The sequence below is a fragment of the Zootoca vivipara genome, chromosome 1 (genome assembly GCF_965207765.1).
Source record: "Zootoca vivipara chromosome 1, rZooViv2.hap1.1, whole genome shotgun sequence".
Lineage (NCBI taxonomy): Eukaryota > Metazoa > Chordata > Lepidosauria > Squamata > Lacertidae > Zootoca > Zootoca vivipara.
In genome coordinates, this window is record NC_142582.1 from 105,919,762 (window position 1) to 105,943,250 (window position 23,489).

General features: G+C 45.6%; 1 protein-coding gene across 2 annotated transcripts; it reads left to right on the forward strand.

Annotated features, from left to right (window-relative positions):
- The first annotated feature begins 1,816 nt into the window (after positions 1-1,816).
- VASH1 (vasohibin 1) lies at positions 1,817-18,269 on the forward strand. Of its 2 annotated transcripts, none has more exons than XM_035108117.3 (8): positions 1,817-2,485; positions 2,797-3,191; positions 8,764-8,852; positions 9,924-9,980; positions 10,948-11,022; positions 12,173-12,554; positions 14,105-14,217; positions 15,443-18,269. In XM_035108117.3, exons 2-8 carry the CDS (start codon positions 2,922-2,924, stop codon positions 15,513-15,515), a joined length of 1,059 nt encoding a protein of 352 aa, XP_034964008.1. In that variant the 5' UTR covers positions 1,817-2,485; positions 2,797-2,921; the 3' UTR covers positions 15,516-18,269. The 2 variants fall into 2 exon arrangements, with proteins under 2 accessions (XP_034964008.1, XP_088528637.1); XM_088672511.1 differs by having other exon boundaries at positions 2,345-2,485; positions 2,831-3,191.
- The last annotated feature ends 5,220 nt before the right edge of the window (positions 18,270-23,489 follow it).

Here is a 23,489-nt window from a genome sequence, read left to right on the forward strand (position 1 = left end):
ACAGTAGCAGGCTATGTATCAATACTGATCTGAGGCCATATCTGACAACCATCAAACCCCACATTGACCTGCTTGTTGGCAGAATGCAAGCTCAGCCATCCAACTGATACTTGCCTAAAGGTACATTAATGTGAATAAAACTATTTGAAATATTCCTAGCTCATTATATCTAGCACTGCTTGTGTATCTGTATGTTTTTGGAATTGATTTGTATAGCTTATGAAGCAATATCCTGTAATCAGATAACTGGTGATCTTGCATTCCCATTAAAGAAAAATGTGAATAAATTTGTAAGTACTATAAATATTTCAACCAATTTCACATTAAGTAATTTTTTGCTTGAATGCCTCAGGTAATGATTATAAAATAGGCGAACTTTGCAATTAAATGCATGCAGCTGATTGCCAATGAATACCTACACTCCAAAAATAATGTAAATTTGGCCTTGTGGGTCGCCAAACCAAAAAGGCAAGGAAGCACAACTTTAGAAAACTTGATCCTAAGCTGCTCAGGATTTTAAAGGGAATGGCCAACCAGAGCTGGAAATGAGCCAGCAGAGCTGACCAAGACATTATGGTGCCTGAGGACAAGCAGCAAATGGCTCCTTCAACTCATGGGAGTTGTAGGCCAAAACATCTGGAGGGCCACAGTTTGGGGATGCCCGAGATAGAGAATCATGTCAGAGTCCAGGGGATCCAAAGGTTTTTCTCTAAGACACGCATCCCCAAACTGTGGCCCTCTAGATATTTTGGCCTACAACTCCCATGATCCCTAGCTAACAGGACCAGTGGTCAGGAAGGATGGGAATTGTAGCCCAAAACACCTGGAGGGCCGAAGTTTGGGGATGCCTGCTCTAAGACAATCACTTTTACTAGCAAAGAGTCCATGCCCTGCTTCTTAAGTGTCTCACAGGGACCTTTTGTGCAAGTACAGGAATTTTTAGAATGCCCTTTGGACATTTGCAACTCTCAGATTATTTCACAGGCCTTAAAAAACCTCTGCTGCCCATCAAATAACAAAGCAGGGTCTCTTCTTTGGGATGCTTGTAGCTCCGTTTTGTGATGAGACAAGCAGCTGTTCTGCCCAAGCAAATCTGTGACTGATTTTGTTACAACTGCATATTTGCTCAGGAATGCGTAACATTATAGTCTCTGTCTTGTCCTGTATACTGTACTGTATATTCTTTTCTAAAGCAATAAATAAAAATATAAAACATTACAATCGATTATAAAAACAATTAAAAACTGGTATCTATAGCATTCCAGCAATGGTTAAAACCAACATTAGCTAAAAAGGAAATAAAACACATGTAATTTCTACGTGTCTGGATAGGCGTGCCTGAACTAAGATGTTTTAAGCAGACATAGAAAAGAATAATTCATTCATTCATTGGAAGATCACAGGACAGTTTACAATATAAAAACACAATTCTATATAGAGCAATAACGAACAAAAACAATACCCGCCCCCGTCCAGAAGCCTGTCCTCAATGCCAGAGAGCTCCGCCCTGGAGCAAGAGAAGTAAAACCCGAAGACAATTGCCTCTGAGCATGTGCAGAGTGCCATTGGAACAACAATCCGTTCCCAAGATCCTGGGTTAAGAATACGCAGCAGATTGCGCGTCTTGCATGCAGCTTTAGAAAGGGAAGGGAAGAAGAAGGGAGCTTTGGGCAGAGAGACACCCCTCCCTCTCTTCTCTGCCGCTCTGGCTCCAGCCAAACTTGCAGCAGTTTGCCTGATTTGGGGCGGAGGGGTTGTCACTGTCCCTTTAACTAGCCGCGGCCGCCAGGAAGCAACGCATGCGCAGGGAGAGTTTGGCTTCAGGGGGTGGGATGGAGGGAGCGAGACCCAGCGGCCGCCGCCCCCCGGTGTCGCCCTAGGCCGGCTTTTTTTTTTTTTTTTTTTTGCGCGAGCGCTTGGGCCCGAGGCGCCGCCTGCAGGTTCCGCAAACCGCGGCCCTTGCGCGCAGGAGGAGCAGCCACAGCAGCAGCATCTGCCCCGCCGGCTCCTCCTCCTCCTGCTTGTCGTCCAGCGGGCAAAGAGAGCCGCTGCCTCAGAGCGCGCGGGCCTTTGTCCCTCCGGCTCAGCCGCGCACGGCTAGCGGGTCTGGCCGAGAGGAAGCGAGCGAGCGAGAGCGCGCGCGCCCCTTCCCCTGCTTCTCTCCCGCGCGCGCCAGTCCCCGCTCTTGGCATTGTGACAGGCGCTGAGCTCACCTGCCTCGCAGCCGGCCGGCTTTGGGCTGCGCCTCGGAAGCACCCCGCGAGGGTGAGGAGGAGGAGGAGGAGGAAGAGGAAAACCCTCCCTCCCTCTCTCCCCTTCTGCAACTGGCAGAAGAGCGTCTCCTCCGCTCGCCTACGCCCGAATCCCGCCGCCGCCTTTTGTTTGGCTTCTCTCAGCCGCCGGGCGGGCGGCGAGTCTCTCCGTTGGCTCCCCTTGGGATGGTTTCGTGGACTTGCTGCTCTACCGGCTGGCGATGCCCTGCTAGGTGAGTGAAGAGTAAATTCAGATTTAATAAGAATTAGGAACAAATTTTTAAAGTATGCATTTCTCCCACCCGCAAAAAAAAGAAAACACAAAAAACCCCAACCCCTAAATCCGCATCATTGCTGCGCTGCGCCTTTGCGTGTGAATGGATAGCAATTTCGTTAAATCGCCCAGAAATCGCTTCCTGAAGTCATTCGGGGATCCTCCGCCCTTCTAGTTGGAGGGCGGGAGAGTTTTGCCCTCGGCTCCCCTGGACGCTGCGGGCTCCTCGCGTGAATGAGCCACACCCTCTTTGTCTTGTCTGTCTTCAAGGGCCTCGGCTCGCTAACTGCCATGTCTCCAGCAGCGGCCAGCTCGGGCCCCAGCAAGCGCAAGAGGCCCGGCGGCGCGGCACCCTAAGCTAGCGGGACGCCGAGCCGGTGGATGCGGCTGCCGGCATGTCGGGCGGCAGAGTGGACGGCGGGGGGAGCGGCGCGGCCGCGCATCGGAGGTCCGAGGCCAGCGAAGGGGTGGTGCAGAGAGACGAGGAGCAGGAAGAAGATGCGGAGGAAGATCTTCGAGATGGAGGAGTCCCTTTTTTCGTCAACCGAGGCGGGCTGCCCGTCAACCAGGCTACCTGGGAGAGGATGTGGAAGCACGTGGCCAAGATCCACCCCGAGGGAGAAAGGGTGGCCCTGAGGATCCGGGGAGCCACTGACCTGCCCAAGGTGAGAGGGAGCTGTTTTGTGCAGGACGAAGGCAGGTGTAAACTGAATCTCAGAGTTACAGGCCAGCGAATGAATGAAATGAGAAGATAGAGGGGGAGGGGGAAATCTGGGATTGAAACCCGGCAATGTCAAGATTCTAGTTAATAGTGAGGAAGGAGATGAACTGCAGAGTGAGTATGCAAACTGCTAGGGTTCTGCCTTTGCATACCTGAGACGGTATCAACAGGTCTTTGATGTTTTTGTGTCCTCTACATTAGCGACTTCTTGTTTGTTAATGAAGTCAGGATCTTCCATAGCAGCACAAGGGAATGCAGAATTCTTGGAACAATGTTTGGGAATGCTGCCTGTTTTAATGTGGAGTGCGCGCAGATTGGCTCCAGAAGTGCCCTTTGTGTACATTAGTGATTGAAGTAACTCAAGTAGCCTCTGATAGCACTATCCGGCTTTTGAACAACTTTGTTAAAATATTAATGCTGAAAGCATATGAGGTTGGGACATGTGCTGGGGAAAAGTACCGGTAACTAAATAACATGCACATCATCATCCAAGGCTGTATAACTATGTGTTGAGAATTGACTTGCAAAAGGGCTACAGAATAGGCATACTGCAACTAGTTTGGGCTAGAAAAGGAACCGTTTTGAGGAAGAGACGGTATTAGGAAAAGTTTTGCCATAATTTTTATACTGGACAGATGAGGCTAGTATACTACTCTTGATGCCTACAGTATGATATGAAAAGGTCTCAAAGTCTCCCTTGTCTTGCCACCAGGCACGCAACATTACAACAGTTTCATTTATTGAAAGAGGAGTGCAAAAAAAGGCACTTCAGGCTCCCTGTTACACCATTTGATTCCACTGGAGACATTGTGGTTTTTAAAGGGCAACATATAGATACTACATTTTGTTAAAGGGCAACGTACAAAATAGAGAAGCTTCAAATCTGTTGACCTGCCGCCATAAGAAGTCAGATAATATGGCTTTTAGTGGGAAACATTTATAGCCATTGCAACATTAAGCTGATCAAAGCTTTGGGATTTTGATAAACTGTGGGGATTATTATTATTTTAAAATGCTGTGGAGGAAGCCAGCTCCTTTCCAATTGTGTTCAAGTACAGAGGAGAACGCGGGTGGTGATGTGGGTTAAACCACTGAGCCTAGGGCTTGCCGATCAGGTCGGCGGTTCAAATCCCCGTGATGGGGTGAGCTCCCGTTGCTTGGTCCCAGCTCCTGCAAACCTACCAGTTCGAAAGCACGTCAAAGTGCAAGTAGATAAATAGGTACCGCTCCGGTGGGAAGGTAAAGGGCGTTTCCGTGCACTTCTCTGGTTCGCCAGAGAGCCAGAATTTTGTCATGCTGGCCACATGACCTGGAAGCTGTACGCCAGCTCCCTTGGCCAATTACGCGAGATGAGCGCCACAACTCCAGAGTCCGTCACGACTGGACCTAACGGTCAGGGGTCCCTTACAGAGGAGAAAGAGGTTTTGGTTGCTGTTTCCACCTGTGATTTCAAAACAAGAGAGCAATATGCCTATTGTATGAAGGCAACGAAGTGTGTACACAGTCCAGAAGATTCATCTGCAGAAGGGAAGGCAACAAATGCACTTTACAGCTATATGTGTGTACACACCCACAGACTAAGGATTGCTCTTGCTTGCTGTGTGCTGAAGGTGTCTCTGAAATGAACCAATGTAGGAAACCAAATTCCAGATCAGAGCAGCCATCTTATTATGTTGTGGCAAAAATGACTAGTGGGTAGCCATCAACATTTATCGTGGTCTGAGCTTGGTCAAGGTGCCTGAAGTGATCTAGACCCTAAATGTATAGGGAAGATTCAGGAAAAAGAGTTGCAAAAGAGTTGTAGGTGCCGACTTGTATCAAATCAAGTAGTGTAACATTTAATGGAGGCAGACAAAATGCGAATGCCACAAACCTTAACAGTCTCAGCCCTTAGTCCAGTGGGCTTGGGTGGTTTTTTTTAAAAAAAAATAGAATCCTGCAGTTCAAATCCTGAGGTGCAAAGAATGAGTTCAGGGTGGGCCGGATACCTCTGAGCACATGCTTAGCCCAGAAACTTCAGCTACGTTCTCCACACCCTTGATCTAGGGAGATTCCTCAGTAGCATGTGAAGGGATCCCTGCTGTGCACCCACAGCAGGGGAAAGTTTCTAGGGGTTTGCAACGGTAGCAAGCAGTTAAAGGTGCCAAAACCAGAAGGTTTGCCACATGGCTGCATTTTCAAGTAGCTTCCATGCCGAGGACTACATTCATGAGCGGGACCTTGGCTGCTGTTACCATGTATGGCAGATGGTTAGCATGCTTGCCTTAGACAAAACAGCTGTTAATAGCAAGTGCAACCAGTATTAAGTGGAGTCCACTCTACTTCCCCATTTCAAGAGTGCTGGCTTTCCATCTGTCCTTGCTCTCGCCAGACTGCTGTCACCCTTGACTCACCCAACTCAGCCAGCTGACATTGCAATGCACCAAATGCCCCCCTATACTGTCTTTTCTTCCTCATGCTCTTTAGTAACGTAGCTTTCCATTATTTATTATAAAAAATCCAATACACAGTTCTCTGGGTGATGTGTAGAAAGTTTTTGGACAAGTTTTTAAAGAAGAAGAACAAAATAGATAAAAGACCATCCCAATGCCACCATATCACAGAGAGCAAAATCTAATAGCAGCCACAGTCACTTGGATCAAGTGGTCTTGATCACAGAAACCTAAAAACCATCTCTGAAAGCAAAAAACAGTCCAGCTGTAAAAGGCCAAAAAAAGGAGAGTATTAACTGTTCAATGTAATTAATATTAAAATGTCCATTTAAAATGGGAGGATGTTAAAAAGTTGTGGGAGAACAAAAAGTTGTGGTGTGCAGAAAGGCCAATTAAGTAGGTGCCATGGAGGTGTTCCTCAGTTGCGATGAAGTGGGGTCATGGCTGCATCCATGGAGTAACTCTCCGTGCTTGAGCTTGAAGGAGCACTTTAAAAGGGGGGCTCCATTGATTATATTAAGGTACAGAGACAGGTCCATAAGGGGAGATTTGGGAATAATGGTTATAGAAGATCCAGGTTGACTTATTTATTATGAAAGAAGTGAACAAAAGTGCATCTCAGAGTTAGTACTGGGCTATATTATGTACCACTTAAGACCACATTAAAGGTACATGATACTTTATTATTGTACTATTTCCCTAGATGCTTTGAGACTTAATGCTAGAACACACTAGACCTGCCAAATCTACACAGTTCCAAAGCATCTCTGTAATCTTTTTTTCTGTAGGCTTCAAATCTGGATGAGATCCAGTCCCAAGTTCTCAGAGTCAAACATGGGTGGCTGTCAAGTCTAGTAGTTCAATGCCAGGAATTCACACTTACGTAGATTTATGGTTTTGTCTGTATTGCAAAATGCAACGAGAGTATTTTGTGTGGGAGCAGTTGCAAACTAACAATGGTGTTCACTGTCCTGCCTCTGAGGAAAATATATATGCTTTGCAAATCTTCTACAATGTAGACTCTCCAGTAAAGCATTGTCTTTTTTGGGGGGGGGGGCCTCTAAAGCCTATTGACCTTGACCACTTTAATGTTGCATTAGATGCCCAGTTATCTCTGATGGCATCCTACATTGAATGCACACTGCCAGTCCACATGGAGACCACCTTATTACATGAAAACTTTTCTGCTTCCTTTCAGATACTCCCCTGAACATGATGAAACAATTCCTAATCATGTTAACTGGCTCAGGAATCAAACTTAAGAAGAACAGGATTTCAGTCCTTGAAAAAAAATCCAAAATGCCTAAGACCAAACAGCCATGCATTTAAAGGGGGGAGACATAATGTGGACACCCCTACATTAAAGGGGAGAAAGGCAGGTGCAAACCCACATTTTTCTCTGATGTGGACAAGCACACTGTCTCTTCTTGGCTGTGCTGCTGACTTCACTGAGTAGCCATAAGCACGACACTCTGCTTTTCAAAGCTCTTCAGAAAGGGCTAGCAGCCACAGATTTATGTTTCCTTTTAGCAGTTGCTTGGATCAATTAAAGCTTTTGCTTGGACATATTTTGAGTGGAAAGCAGCAGGGCAGTGTCCCAACAAAGCATTAACACAGCTTATCAGTTAGCTTTGAGATAAAAGGGGCAGATTACTGTCTCTCCTTCTTCCCTCCCTCCCTTTCACTAAGTGAAGACTAGGATGCTGGATAAAGATGAAACCTTAACCTAGTCTGGGCTCCAGGCCCAGGTTTGTGTAGACAAGTATACAGAATTCCTCATCAGTTTAATTGCTTAAGTGAAGGACTAGTCATAGGTATTAGGAGATTCTTCTGCACTTTTAAGTGGTTTCAGTTACACTGGGAATATTTCATATGCCCTTGAGGTAAAGCAGATGGGGAGAAGCAGCAACAGCAACTTCTGCTTCTTCCAGCAGAGGAGGAAGCAACTAAGAGAACTGTTTTTTAACATAGCTGCAATTTAGATAAGGCACAACTTCTGTATGGGTTAGGTTGACTAGCATCTCTTCTAGTATTTGGAAGGCTGTGTGTGGAGGTTTGTTTGTTTTTAAAGGTTTTTGTGCCTCCACCATCCGCTTGTTATCTGTAGCTTAGCTCCTTGGCTTAAGGAGTGTGTTGTTGATTTAAAAAAGGGGGGGGGGAATCTGGAATCTCCCAGGCAGTTCTCTCCTCTCTTACACCTTAAAAATGCCCAAGTGCCTGTACTGCATTTCTGGAAGCCCATCGAGCATTATGACTTTGTTTGGCAAGTACATTTCGGCTCTCCATTTTCTCTTTCTCCGGTGCACACCCTTTCTGGAGAAACTAATAACTGCTAAATGTTGCACCTGAACCACCTGAAGTCATATAGACCTTTAATGGCTCTGCCTAAGGGCTGGTCTCTCTGTGTTTAGCATGCTTAGATTTCAGACCACAGCTCATCATCTTGAATAGTAATAAGCTCTACAGCACCAGGAGTGGCTGTAGGTGCTCTAATTCCTACCCCTCGTTTTAAACGCCTTCTGCTAAGAGTGGCTGCGTGGTACTGCTAGCTGGGGCTCCTGCACTGTTGTTCCCTAAGAGATGTGAAAAGTATTCCTCATTTACAGGAATACCCTGTCCTTTTCACCTACATCTACCGTACTTGTTACTACTACCTATCATTGTTAATGCTCGCATAACACTCCTTAAGTCTGTGATGCACATTTTTATTTCTGCTGCAACTGCTTTCCAAATTACTTTGTGGTATCCTCCTAGCTCATCCTGCATATCAAAGCTCCTTCCTTCCTTCCTTCCTTCCTTCCTTCCTTCCTTCCTTCCTTCCTTCCTTCTTTCTTTCTGAGAATTTTTTGGGATAATCAGATTTCTCTTTTAGCTATCTGAAAATGGAATAATTCCCTCTTGATCGCTTGCTCTGCATGACTATCCTCAGGTGACCAGTAATAAAAATGAGCTATTTCGTGTGGTTCTGTGGAGCGATGATTCAATGTGCCTTTGGTGCTGTGTCTGGGTGTGGGCTGTGTCTGTAAGTTGATGTCTGTTTGGTGATCTCATACCTTGCCTCCACCCTCCCCCTTTTATGCACAGATTCCCATACCAAGTGTGCCTACGCTCCAGCCATCCACTCCTATCCCTGAGCGCCTGGAAGCTGTACAGCGTTATATCAGGGAGCTTCAGTATCCTTTTAACCTCTGCCACATTGCCAAGGAATAAAAAGGGAAGCCGGGCAAGTTCCCTGCTTTGACCACAAAAGAGAATTTCTGCCTGCTTGCAACTTCAGGCCAACTGGGGAAAGAAGCCCAGTCCCCTCCCAAAGGAAACTGCTGTTTGTTACAGCCTGTGGTTTTGCCATCTAAAACTAGCTTCCTTTTATTTGTTCCCTTGGCATCTCTGTGTAAGCAAGATGAAGTTAATCCATTGGAGGCTTCTGGCATGAGAAATGCACCATTCAAATGCATTTTACTTGATGCCCATTGTGCAATCCAAAGGGAGGAACTCTGCATTTAATTCTTTGAGGAAGGTCAAGGACAGTAGATAATGTGCTGCTCTCCTTTGCCTAGCTTTGGTAAAGAAGAGGAATTTAACATTGTGTTGCTGAAGGCTCTGGGCCAGGGGTAGGCAACCTAAAGCCCAGGGGCCAGATGTGGCCCAATCTCCTTCTAAATCCGGCCCGCAGACGGTCTGGGAATCAGCGTGTTTTTACAAGAGTAGAATGTGTCCTTTTATTTAAAATGTATCTCTGGGTTATTTGTGGGGTATAGGAATTTGTTCATTCTCCCCCCCTCCCAAATATAGTCCAGCCCCCCACAAGGTCTGAGGGACGGTGGCCCGGCCCCCTAATGAAAAAGCTTGCTGACCCCTGCTCTTGGCTGTGCTAAAAGCCATCTGTGTAGGTGCCCATAACTGCAACTGGCACCAGTGGGGGCTTTTCTGTGGCTGCATGGCCAGAGAAGGGATGGAATTTCATTAGTATTGTGGCCAGAGGGAGAAGGATTAAACTTCTCCATGCACAACTGCAGCCCTGATGAAAATTGGGAGCTATGGACTTGCTATTTAATAATAAAAGCAACAGTCTTGGCATGGTTTCTAATTATGCATTTAGCATCACATCTAGTTTGTCCCAGAGCACCCAATTTCTCTTCTTGTTGTTTTTGTGCTGTTGGTGCTTTGCTAGCTAGGAGTTTTGTGATTGCAGCAACTTCAGTCACCTCTTCCAAGCTGTGTGGCCCTTAATTCCTTGTTCCCAGGTACAATCACACTGGGACACAGTTCTTTGAAATCAAGAAAAGCAGGCCTTTGACTGGGTAAGTACTATCACTCTGAAGTCACCCATGTTGGATCTTACCTTCTCTGAAGACTCTACTGAGGCTGGCCAAAAGGCCCAGGCTGAGCTCTTTGTTGGCTGACGTCTCAATGACTTGCCTCCCAAGGGAGGCACAGCACAAAAACTGAACTATTAAGTTGGATGCAGCTGCTTGGAGTTTTGACTTCTTGGCCAAACTACAGTACAAGAGCACAGTGCTCTTCCAGATGCTGAGGACCCATTAATCAGCATCCTGGAAAGTATGCATAATAGCCTGTAAAAGAGCAAGGTTCTGTCATTATTTTCTGGATTTATAAGCCTTACACCAGGCATAGGCAAACTCCCCCCTCCAGATGTTTGGGACTACAATTCCTATCATCCCTGACCACTGGTCCTGTTAGCTAGGGGTGATGGGAATTGTCCCAAACATCTGGAGGGCTGGAGTTTGCCTATGCCTGCCTTACACTGATAGTCCATATACTTTCTGCTTCAGTATCCCTGAACTCCATGCAGCATAGTATTTCGGAACCTTTGTCATTATTGATGTCTTGCTTATATAAATACATTCAGCTCGTTCACTGGACATTCCTGATTATGGGTGGCTTTTTGCAGACCTCCGTTCCACCTTGCACTTGTTCCTCCTACCTTGGGACATCGAATAACAGAAGTAAGAGGAACACCATGGGTTTGATCAAAATAGAAATTAATCCAAATATATGTGCAGGATGCAGTCTGGCTTGGAAGATGAAATGTCACTGAATTATTGAAGGGAAACTGTGTCATCAGTGAGGAAGAGGGATGTGGTGAGGGGAACTTAGTCTGAATCAAGCAAAGGGTTTTCCCTCTCTCCTTGTGCGACCAGACGATTCTGTCTTCTCCCAGACCACTCTCTCTACCTATGTTCTGCTTGACACTAGCTCCCTCCCCCCCCTTAATTCTCTTGCACCTCCTGTTGTCTTGTTCCATAGGCTGATGGATCTGGCCAAGGAAATGACAAAAGAGGCTCTGCCAATCAAGTGTCTGGAAGCTGTGATCCTGGGAATGTATCCTTTTCTCTCAGGAGAGTGTGTGCATATCAGTTCAAGCACAATAATTTCAACAGGATGGCTTTAATATTGTAGCATTTGAAGCCCACCACATCATGTCATTTCAAACCAGCTAGCAAAATACATCTGGTATTACCAAGCATTCAATTTGGGGGAACAAATTATTGCCCTAATAATCTATATATATATAAATGTAAAAATTGTGAAAGTGCGTGTTCCACTTTCCCCTGTAACCACTTGACCAATCGCCCTGAAATTTTGACACAGCGATCCAGGCCACTCCCCGAGCATTGTTGGAAAAGAAAATCCCTCAAATCTCACACCTGGGCAGGTATAGACCTGGTTTTCCACAAAGTAAACACTTCCCAGGGACAACAGAGGGCTCAGACAAAAGTGCATGCTGGGAAATAGAACCCAGAACCTAACAGTTCCTTCTCCAAAGGTGGGGGCCAGGGTATGGAGATACATGGGGGAGGGGCCAACACTCCCCAGGGACAACAGAAGGCTCAGACAAAAGTGCATGCTGGGAAATAGAACCTAGAAGCTGACAGTTCCTTTTTGAAGGGTGGGGGCCAAGGTATGGAGATACAGGGGGGAGGGGCCAACACTCCCCAGGGACAACAGAGGGAAGGGTATCCTACCTAAACACAGGGATGAGCCGGGGTGGAGGGAGGAGGGGCAGGATAAGTCATGGATCGGGACGGGGGGGGGTCACAGGAAAGAACCACAGCAACGCGTGGCCGGTTAGCTAGTAAATAAATAAAAATATTCAGGAGGTGACAAAAGACCGACATCAAGGAAGGGCATGGTGAGTTTCCTCAGGCAGGGAGTTCTCTTGTGTGTCAACCAAGAAGAACCAAATGAGCTTTGTACCAAATAGTCTTTTTGGTCCGCTGATGCTTCAGGACTATGCCCAAGTACATGACTGCATGTGGATATCACTTAGAGGAGAAGGTCCCTCCAAAGCAGACAGGTCTGTTCAGCTTGTATCTTCAGGTGAGATCAATGGGGTTTGCTATCTAGATCTACCTATCTGGATATAATCAACCAAGGTGGCTAAGATATCGTTGGAGATGTGGGGAAGGGCCCTTACTATATTCTTCTTTCTGTTGTACCATCTGTTTCCTGAATGCTTCACCATTCACAGTTACCTCACCAACAACATGCCAACCCTGGAGCGTTTCCCCATCAGCTTCAAAACCTACTTCTCAGGGAACTACTTCCGCCATATTGTGCTGGGAGTGAACTTTGGGGGCCGCTATGGTGCCCTGGGCATTAGTCGGCGTGAGGATCTCATGTACAAAGCGGCCACTTTCCGCACGCTGAGCGATCTGATCTTTGACTATGAGGAGGCGTACCAGCGCTGTTGGCACACCCTAAAAAAGGTGAAGCTTGGCCAGTGTGTGTCCCATGACCCACACAGCGTGGAGCAGATTGAGTGGAAGCACTCCATCTTGGATGTAGAGAAGCTGGGCCGTGATGACTTCCGCAAGGAGCTCGAGAGGCATTCCCGTGATATGAGGCTAAAGGTGAGAGGGTGGGAGATGCTGTTACCTTGCGAGTGGTTTATTAACGCTGAGTTCTGTTTGCTGGGGTCAAGCCTTAAAGCCAAAAGCCCTCGGTTTAGTTTGTCTAGTTCCCTCCAGAGGTTGTTGGACAATTACTAACATGACTATTATAATCATTATTCATTAAATTTGTATACTGCTCTTCATCCGTAGATCTCAGTGGTGGTTCACAGCATAAAAATACAAGGTAAAAACACAACATACATAATAAGAAGAAGAACAAACCAAACCAATAACCCCCTCTCCCCTACTACAACAGCTCCAATCATGCCTTACCATTGGCCATGCTGACAAGGACTGGTGGGATTTGTGAAGGACGCAGTGTTGGCTGTCCTTGAATCCTCTTACCGTACTTGTATGCCTGTTAATGAATGTTATATGCCATGCTTTAGGGCAAAGTCTTTAAGAGTCTCTTGAGTGCTAGGCAGAAGTGGGCTGAGGAATGGAGAGGAGAATTGTTTGCTTCTCCATTGATCCAGGCCTCAGATCTGTCTGTTAACTCCATTTTTATATTGTGTTTTTATTAACAAACTGATAACTGCAGTATCTCGTTTATTCTGTAGATGTACCAAGGATTCCATCAGGCTGCAGCAGATGGAACCAGGGCTACTCTCTCTGCTCTGCTGAGAGAGCAGCTTACTTTGGTTCCTCCTCTCCCTGAACTGTTTTATATTCTAGTTGGTCATTACACAATAAGTACTATATTTCTGTAAGAATTGGTGTGTAATTTGCTTCCCCCCCCTTCCTTCCTATCTCCTTTCTGTGTGGTGTGGTTTTACTGTAGATTGTAAGCCTCTGGGCAGAGACCAGTTTTACTGATCATACGCAAGCCACTCTGGGAGACTTTCTAGTGGAACAGCAAGGAAAAAATGCTTTAAATTAATAAGGCGTCGATGTGAGATGGTGCAAGACAGCTCACACTGTAGTAAAATGCATGCAGAACCACCAAGAGTTGACACAGTAAAATGGCCAAGAGTATGAGCTGGGCCATCCCTGATTAAAATCTCACTCCGCCATGCTCTGCAGCCAATCGGAAGCTGCGAAACTCCCGTCGGATGTTCGGCTTCCAAAAATAGTTCACAAACCAGAACAGTCACTTCCGGGTTTGCGGCATTTGGGAGCCAAAACATCTGAGACCTAAGCTGTTTGAAAACCAAGGTATGAATGTAAAACCAAGGCTCTCCCCATCCTGGTGCATTCCTGTTTTGGCCTATAACTCCAATCGGCCCCAGCCAGCGTGACCAATGGTACTAGATGGTGAGAGTTGTAGTCCAAAACATCTGGAGATGTGCAAGTTGAAGAAGGTTGATTAATGCAACATATTGGTTATGTGCTTTGAACATTTCAGAAGGAGCTATACATAGATGCTTAGTGTTAGCATTCTCCGCCGTAACCTCCTTCTCCTTGCTCTTAATGTTTACTGCACTTGTCGGATGTGAATTTACATGGCTGCTGTGGGAAGAACCTACGGTAATGGCTTCTACTGCTCATTGTCACTTTCCTCCTCCTAGATCAGCAAAGGAACAGGGCCACCATCACCCACCAAGGATAGGAAGAAGGATGTGTCATCCCCACAGCGAAGCCAATCCAGTCCACATCGTCGCAACAGCAGGACAGAACGGCGGTGAGTGCAAAGGATGTTGATTCTATGCAGATGACCAACCCTGGTGTGGGATTTTTGTCCCCATATCTCTCCTCATTTATTCTTATTCATTTCACTTATGAATCACTTCCCCTGAGACATTCCACAGCATTTTGCAATATAATAAAAACGTATTTGGAACAGTTGCCTTCATAAAAACAGTTAAAGCAATTGCATATAGAAAAATGATTTATATGAAACAGCAATAGAATATACATACTATTAATTAAAATCCAATAGCTGTAACAACTTAGTGTAGTTTAAGCATGCAAACACATATGCAGTACACACTTTTTGAAACTTTATAGCTGGTTGTGAGCTGAGGCACATGTCATAAAAATTTACTTGCATCTTTTGGGTGTGTACAGCCTCTGATTGCTTCTTCAGCACCTCGCTTTCCATCTGTTTGGATGTTGTGAAGTTGATCATAGCACCTACCAGCAACTTTAAAAGTGTTGTTACATTTATTTCTTTGCTATCTTTGAGCTTTTAAGTGCAGCTCCTCAGTCCTACAGAGCAATTCTGAAGATGTTTATTTAAGCATAAGCCCAACTATGTTCAGCTGAGGTGTGGGGAACCTTTGGTCCTCCAGATGTTGCTGAACTACAGTTCCCATCATCCCTGGCCATTGGCCATGCTTGCTGATGCTGATGGGAGTTGTAGTCCAGCAACATCTGCAAGGTCAAAGGATCCCCACTTCTTCCCTAGCAAGCATGTGTTAGGACAGCAGCTTCAGTGTTCCACAGAGTTGGGGCAGAAATCTGCACCTGCATCTAGGTCAAGGAGGTCTTCTCTCCCTGATATGCATAGCAGAAAATAAATCCATGCCATCTGCAACCTCACCCACTCCCCTCTGGCTTGGCCAGATCACTGTGGGGAAGCTTAGCAAGAAGTTGGCACTACTTCTAGCCTTCCCCAAAGCTGCCACCATCTCTCCCAAGGTCCCCTGAGGGTAAAGCGGATGGATAGTTGGGGACTGAAAATGTGGCTGGCCAAGCCAAGACTTGGACCTCTGCCTGAACTTAACTCTTTGAACACTCAGCATGTCCAGCTGGCTGAAAATCTGTCCCATCACTGTAGTAGCCGGGTGGGGCATTGAGAGGTGCTTCTTCGACCCTCTCTTTAACAGTTGGAAAAGGTTCTGCACAACGATACTCCATTTCACTTGTGTTCCTCCCTTTCCCCTTTTCTCTCCCCTACCCTTTAGACCATCTGGAGAGAAGAAGCCTACAGAGCCCAAAGCTATGCCGGATCTCAACGGTTACCAAATCAGAGTATAAAGAAGTCTTCTCACCATTCAAGGATTGCTTTCTGGACACTTGTTTGGACCGAGTCTGCCCAAAAGGGGCGCCGTGTGTGGGGAAAGCGGCACAGGAGGCATGAAGTGCTGTTTTCCTCTGAGGTATTTCCTGCAATGCTGACCCCCAGAGCACTATTCTGTGGGGTACAGGGCATTCTGGGAGTTTGCTTCTCTGACTTTTAAAAGGGTGATTTCCTCCCCCTTTATATATATATTTTGTAATCCAGCAGCTAAACAAACTGCACAAGCAGTGGACTCTGCCAGCCAGTGTTGCAGTGATGTACAGTATTGGTAAGAAAAGTCATCTTTTTTGCTGAGTTGATGGCGAGACTCTTGTGTCCGCCAGCCCAACCGGAACTGAACTTCTTAATCCCTTTAGGGGGGGCATATTTTCCACCCTTATTTCTGAAAGAATCAAGCTGGTATGAGGCCTCGGAGAAGGAGAAGTAAGGTCTGGAATCAAAAAACTGAATCCTGTGGAAGAATTTTTGAATTTGTACCTTCTGAGAATTTTAATATTTTTATCGAGTTGGAGTGGGGAGAAAGCAAACACCGTCTTTGCATATGCCCTGAAACCACCATCTTGTACTTCTGTTTCAAATGATGGAGTGCCTTGTATGATGAGAACAACGCTCTCCTGCAATTCCTGCAGCAAGGTGAAGCTGGCCGGTTTGATGTCCCAGGAAGTGAGCCTTCATAGCAGGCAGCTCAGGAGACACCTGCATTTCTTGCATGCAGAAGCCAAATGAAGGATAGTAGCGTCTTAACTGGCCTAACCGTGGCCCTCGGCCACTGTGATGCATTCAAGAGATTGGTTGGAGACCAGTTTTCCATCTCTTTACTTTCTGGTGCTATTCTGCTGTCTCGAGTGCATTGGCAGAACATCATAGCCTTTCAAGGTGGGAGTGTGATGTGGATGCAAAGAGCAGATCCATATGACTTGACTCCATGAGCATTTCTTCTTTTTAAAGAAAAAAGGATGTTTTGCGCTCCCTCTCTTTTAGCAACACAACCCTTGCTCGTTCTCTTTATCAAGGTGTTCATTTGTTGTTGTCCTTTAAAGGTCACACACTGATTATTCGTAAGGTATACCCATAGCCTTTTTAAAAATGTAGATAGTAACATATAATGGGGGGGGTACCAGCCACATCACACCCTGTGGATTTGTCACTGTTTGTGCCCACTTTTCTGGTCCGTCTGTGTGCCCCCCACCTCTGCTCATCATATTCCAGATAATGAAAAGTGTGGGGTTTTCTATGTCTGTCCTTGACTGAAGCCTTGTTGCCCTTCTGTCTGCCATATGTTTTTAGCGGGAAATTTGTGCCAGTGCACCTGTAAATCCTTTTTTTAAAACCCCTAAAACTTAAGCCACCTTGTTAATTAAATGTGGTAGCACATCTCAGTGCTCCATCCATGTCCCTTTCTCAAGAAACATGGGCGGATAGGTGGGCTGGTGGCTGTGGGTGCTGTTGGGACAATTTCAGCGCTTAATTTAAAGGGGAGAAATCTCTGCATCTGGAATGGTAATTGCAGATAGTGTGTATGCAGAAGACAGGCCCTGGGATGATAAAGGATGATAAACTGAAATGTGGGGAGGACTAGTATGGCCACAACCTTAAAAGAAGCCTGCTCTGCAAACGGGGCTGAGCTGTCCCTCCCAGGCAGCAAGTGAATCTGAGATGCTGCTGTGACAAATGATACTCACTCGTCACTCATCCCTGTTGATTAGCTTATGGTTTCCTTGGGTTCAATTGGCTTTCAGAGCAGTGTGAACTCAGCAGTAGCTGAGAGAGGGGACAGTGCACAAAAGGGCTCATGTATTATGTAAGGGACGCAGCTTAAAGCAGGGAAGAGAAACCTGATGCACTCCAGATGGTCTTCTGACTCCCTCTATTCCTAGCCAGCATGGTCAGTGGCCAGGGATAATGGGAGTTGCAGCCCAATAACATCTGGAGGGTTGCAAATTCGCCATCCCTGCTTCAAGAGTGTAAAGCACTTGCTTCACAGTATCATGTTTCCTAGTTCTCTTTTTCCATAGGATTTTAGGATCTGTTCTGTCTGTGGATTTTCCATCATTTTTTTCCAGGAAGTCTGATTGCCTTTTACCACTCTTCCACCCCTGGACAGACAATATTTCCCAGGTTTTTACTTAAAGGGGGGGGGACTCGTTTTACTTAACTGCCTTTCTGTAGCAGGGTTGAGCTGGTCTTCCTCTTGACTAGTGAGCTGCTGCAAAGTAATTAAACATTTCAGAAGATGGTGTGCTGTGGGTGTCTCTAGCTATAGGGCCAGGGAGTGTTGTCCGAGATCAGTATTTTATTTGTGAGTTGTGGACGGAGGAAGAGGCAATATAGTGTGGGGCTGTGGGGCCCAAAGAGGAGGTGAGATCGTACAGTATGTTAACATAATTGGGGTGGGGGTGGGTGGGAGTTCACACGTGGAATATTTAACATGTCTTACTACAATATGGAATGTGTACAGACACTTATGAGCCAAATGCAAACATACCATATTAGAAATTGTTCACAGATAAAAAAATACAACACTTTTGGATCATTGTTTAAGGAACCATCCAACTTGCTTGTTGCCTGTCTCCTTTTGTGTCTCTACAATTAAGAAGAAGAAAAAGATTTTAAATATGACTGGATCATATTTATATTTAAAGATGGGTGTTCTTTTTGTAGTTCACATTGAGCCTAGTTTTAGGTAATAAATAGTGAAATTCTACTGAAAACGAAGCCTGTATTAATCCATTAGCAATTGCCTGTATTGAAATGTCTGAAATATCTTCCTCTTTAGAATACTGGGTCCTCTCATCAAACTGCTCCAACTATCCCTTGTTTTTTCTTTTTCCTAGCTTGTTAACTGCCAAGTTTATCTGCAAAAGAAATGTATTATGAAAGGGGTGAGGGGGATCACATTCATTACTGGGGCCATGAACCTTTGGTGGCTGAGAGATGAGCCTTCATGTTGAGTCATCCTCCAGAGCCAAGTTTCAAGATTAGATGTAAAGGAGTTTGGCATCCATCATGTGGTCCTTGATGTGAACTGATAGTGATCTCTCTGCAGGAAGATCCTTATAAAGAAGCAGTCTAGGTTTGGTGGGTTGCCTTGTTCATGAAACTTACAACAAATGTGAAAGTAAACATTACACACAATTGGAACAAGTGTTCTTTTGCCAAGCCATGTAGCAGTCTCTGCCTGTTTTTGCCTTTGTTTTGTTTTCTTAAAAAAATTAAAAGACTGGCTGTAAACAGAGTGCTTTAGTTGGCAAGCTGGAACAGACTCTGAGGAAAGCTGCAACTAGCAATTCAGCTGTGGCCGAGGTGAGAACTGGGTATATTTGCAACAAAAAGGCACAAGGGGAAATCAGTTTTAGTGATCTTGAGGGGAAGAAGCTGTTTGCTGTCTCTGCTGAGCTTTATAATTACAGGGAGGTGGATTGTGACAGAAGGTTAGGAAAGAACTCAATTGTCATCAAACTCATGGGTGCGAGTATTTTGAGCCACTGGCCCCAAAGAAGGATGTCAAAAATGCCAGAATGACCAGTTCTAGTGCTTAATTAAAAGAATGATATTATATCAGTTGAGCCTGCCAGGTCTCCCTGCCTTTACAGACGTTGGACGGACATCGCAGCAAGGAGATAGCTTGCTCACACCCAAGCAAACATTCATGCCTTCTTTCTACACAGAGCAGCACATGTCACTCTGGCCAGGACTTCGCATCACTCCACCTGCCCAGATGAGGGCATAGGTGGCAAATGCCCAAGTCTTACAGGTAGTTCCCCTTTCTGGGCTCAGAGCCCACCACCCCAAGAAGAAAATGAAATGTTTGGATTTGATGTCCCACTTTATCACTACCCATAGGAGTCTCAAAGTGGCTAACATTCTCCTTTCCCTTCCTCCCCCACAACAAACACTCTGTGAGGTGAATGGGGCTGAGAGACTTCAAAGGAGTGTGACTAGCCCAAGGTCACCCAGCAGCTGCATGTGGAGGAGCGGAGACTTGAACCCGTTCACCAGATTACGAGTCTCAGATTAAGGGTAGCATCAAAGCATGCCAATTAGCCTATATCAAAGCAAGTGATTATAAATATATATTGAGCTCAGGATTACAATTACCAGTTAATTGTGAGGTTACCTTGCTCCCCAGTTCAGGGGAACAACAGGTTGACTTAAAGCAGTTCTGATCAAACACTCTACCTGGAGGAAACACAAGGCACCTGTTGGAGAACCTCTGCATGTTGCAGACACCCTGGAGCAGGTCTGGAACCAGTTTGTACAACTGAGAAGCTGCTGTCGCTCTCGATGAACAGAGCCTGTGCCCCCATACAAGTACCACCAAGCTCCCTATTGCAGATGATGATGCATAGCGGAAGGAAAGCTTGTTTGCTATTTCTGATTTCTACACTGGGGAACCTTTGCCTAACCTTGGGACTCCCGGCATCACTGCATCAAAAACAACTGCCTTTGAAGGATAGCCAGTAAACAGAAATCACTGCATATCTCTTGTGACCCGAACCTATGTGTCTACACTTGTCTTCTGCTTGTGGAATGCTCTCCCCAGGAAGGCCTTTATTTCATATCTTTAGGCACCAGGCAATAATAAAAATAAAAATCTTCCCCAGGCCTTTGGATAATGATAATCTATGGCCTTTTAAACTTCTTGTTGTTTAGTCGTTTAGTCATGTCTGACTCTTTGTGACCCCACGGACACGCCAGGCACTCCTGTCTTCCACTTCCTCCTGCAGTTTGGTCAAACTCATGTTCGTAGCTTCGAGAACACTGTCCAACCATCTCGTCCTCTGTCGTCCCCTTCTCCTTGTGCCCTCATTCTTTCCCAACATCAGGGTCTTTTCCAGGGAGTCTTCTCTTCTCATGAGGTGGCCCAAGTATTGGAGCCTCAGTTTCAGGATCTGTCCTTCCAGTGAGCACTCAGGGCTGATTTCCTTCAGAATGGATAGGTTTGATCTTCTTGCAGTCCATGGGACTCTCAAGAGTCTCCTCCAGCACCATAATTCAAAACCATCAATTTTTCGGTAATCAGCCTTCTTTATGGTCCAGCTCTCACTTCCATACATCACTACCATTTAAACTATGGAGGGGCTATTGTTTGTTTGTTACTAGAGTAATTTTGAGTTTTTATATTATAAACTACCCTGTGATCCTCTGATGAAGGGCGGTATAGGCAATTAATTAATTAATACTAAATTATTCACTTGCCTGCTCTAAGATGTACGAAATGAACTTGTGATGTAGTGCCTTGTTAATTGACTGCTGTTCCTGCCCTTTTAACAGGCCAGAAAGTCAGCTATGCTAGGCTCCTTGGGGAATCCTAAAACGAAGCATGATCTCAGTAGCAGATGTCCTGCATCTCACCAAACCACTCTTCCCACTTGACATGGTGTGCTGACCACCTGCTTCAGACAACTTTGACTCCCTGTAAGCTGAGCAGAGCCTGGTGTGTCAGTAATAAGATGATGTTCATGGCACCTGTGGGTTTGCTTTGACATAATCAGTATGACTTACCCAGTTTTAGCAGCTAGGTTTTGTTTTCAGAGCTGTTGTCATAACAGCGCATAACCGAAGCAGATGGTTTGCTTTCTTCAGTGACTATTGTGTGCGCTCGGTATGGAAAACTAACACCATTTGTTGGATCTTAAGTAGATAACACGGACCCTCCTTAAGGTCTTGCCTCTCAATTCTGATTTTTTCTTCCCAAAGTTCTTTTCTCCACAATTTGTGCCATGTAAGGCAGCGTTTCTCACCAGACGCTGGCTGGTGTGCCGCGACGTGCGGCGACGAGAAGGGCAATTTGCATTGTCACGTGCCTGGCGGCTGCCAATAATCAACACTAACCCGCCGGAAAGGAAGCCGGCCGGGTCATGACGCGGGGCGAGCGCAGCTCTCAACAGCCACCACCACGGGAGGGTGGTTTTAGACAAACTTAAAGAAGCTGGCTGGATGAGCTCAACCTGAAACTTGCTGAGCAAAGGATTGTGCTGGCAGAGAAATCAGCGGCTTGTGAAGCCTTATTACAGGAGATTGCAACCAACACAGCAATTGGCAAGTGTTTCTTACAGTCATAATTATATAGTCAATATAGGGCGGCACAGAGTTAAATTTTTAAACTTTTTTAATGGTGGTGTGCCTTGTGATTTTTTTCATGGAACAAGTGTGCCTTGGCCCAAAAAAGGTTGAGAAACACTGATGTAAGGGAACAAAAACAGCATAAATCTCTCCCATCCCATACATTTAAAGCACATAGCTTCTCTGCAGAATCCTGGCAACTTTAGTTTAAGCCTGATGGAGCTACACTTCCCAGCCCCCTTTACAAACTCCAGGTCTCTGTGGCGGAAGCTATGTGCTTTAAATATAAGCTGTGGGTGTGACCTTGCAGGCAGTGATGGCCTCCGACAAGGATGACTTTAAGAGAGGAATGGACAAAATCATGGGAGGATAAGGCTATCCATGATGGCTATGCCAACAGAGGCAGTATCCTAGAAATTGAAGGAGAGGAGCATACTCTTGTGCACAAAAGCTGTCTGCAGGTTTCCCACAGGCGACTGTGAGAGTAGGATGCTGGAGTAGATGGGCCATTGGCCTGATCCAGTAGGTTCTTCCTATGTTCATAGTCCAATGGTGCTGCAAGGTGTTTATCATGAAAGGTAAGCTAAGCTCTGCTTTCTGTGGGCACTTTGCCCATTCTACCCAACTGCCAATAAAACAATTGTACTTCTGGGTTAATCAGCATGATAGAGATACTATAGCTCTATTAAATACTATAGATGTATTAAATCAGAAGGCTGGGAACCAGGACTCCCTACACAAAGGAATTTTCTGCATTTCTATAATCATAATTGCTGGGTGCAGTTAATACTCATTATTCCAGAATCTAGAAGAGTAAAGCTATGATGAGTTGTACAAGGTAATGCCAGAGGCCCTGGTCAATTCCCAAAGTTGCCATGAAGTAGGGTTCTTTCCAGTAAAGTTAAGGCTTGGCTTTTCGTTGTTGCTGCTAACTTTCTGGTGTGATGATGTGGCTGCTTGCCCTCCCATGCACACCAACAGCCAAATAAGCTTTGGCAATGACACATATTCTAATCAAAGAGGTACATGGAGCCTTTATGGATTAGGGAAAGGAAATAAAATAATACATTTGACAGCCACTCAATATGCCTCTCATAGCATGGAAACTTGTCATCTTAACATTCCCACATTTGGAACTTAATAAGCATCACTCTGTAACTTTCTGGCTCCTTGCACTGCAATTAAGTAGTCACTTCTATGTCCAAGAAGTTTCCTCATTCTTTATCCACCCTCCCCTTCAGGAAGCCTTTCCACCATGTGTTCCTAAAAATGACCACCACCACTTCCTTGCAGGAAGATTAAATAAATGAAGGCAGAACTATTCACCAGTTGGGGTAAAAAAAAAAGGGGGCAACCCGTGCCCCTTCTCACAGAAATCCCAGAGAGTTCACTAGAAGTTACTTCCATGTAAGCGGACACAGGATTGCAGACCAAGTCTCTTCTGCCTCTAAGGTGAGTATACTCCTATCTAGGGCTGTATGTATACTTAACCCGCACTGCACCCCAATAAAACCTTAACCAAATGTAACCCAAACTCTGCAACTTGCATAGATTAAGCAACTTTGTTTGCACTTGCTTAATTTTGCTTCTGGGAAATTGTGAAAGGGAGGAGAGCAACAAGGGAGTGACACACTGTGCTGAATACCCCTCTCCCCACCCTTGAAGTCTTACTAGGCCTTCCACACTCCATTCTGACACCTGAGGAATAAGCCTTCTCAGTAGTGGCACCCGCCCTTTGGAATGCCCTCCCATCAGATGTCAAGGAAATAAACGACTATCTGACTTTTAGAAGACATCTGAAGGCAGCCCTGTTTAGGGAAGTTTTTAATGTTTGATGTTTTATTGTATTTTTAATATTTTGTTGG

What these genes read in the sequence shown, in the direction of transcription:
- VASH1 (XM_035108117.3), top strand. Translation starts at nt 2,922, where the DNA reads ATGTCGGGCGGCAGAGTGGACGGCGGGGGGAGCGGCGCGGCCGCGCAT. An exon ending in AAAAGCAGGCCTTTGACTGG is followed by an intron (nt 9,981 to 10,947) that starts GTAAGTACTATC and finishes CTTGTTCCATAG; the next exon opens with GCTGATGGATCTGGCCAAGG. An exon ending in CCCGTGATATGAGGCTAAAG is followed by an intron (nt 12,555 to 14,104) that starts GTGAGAGGGTGG and finishes TCCTCCTCCTAG; the next exon opens with ATCAGCAAAGGAACAGGGCC.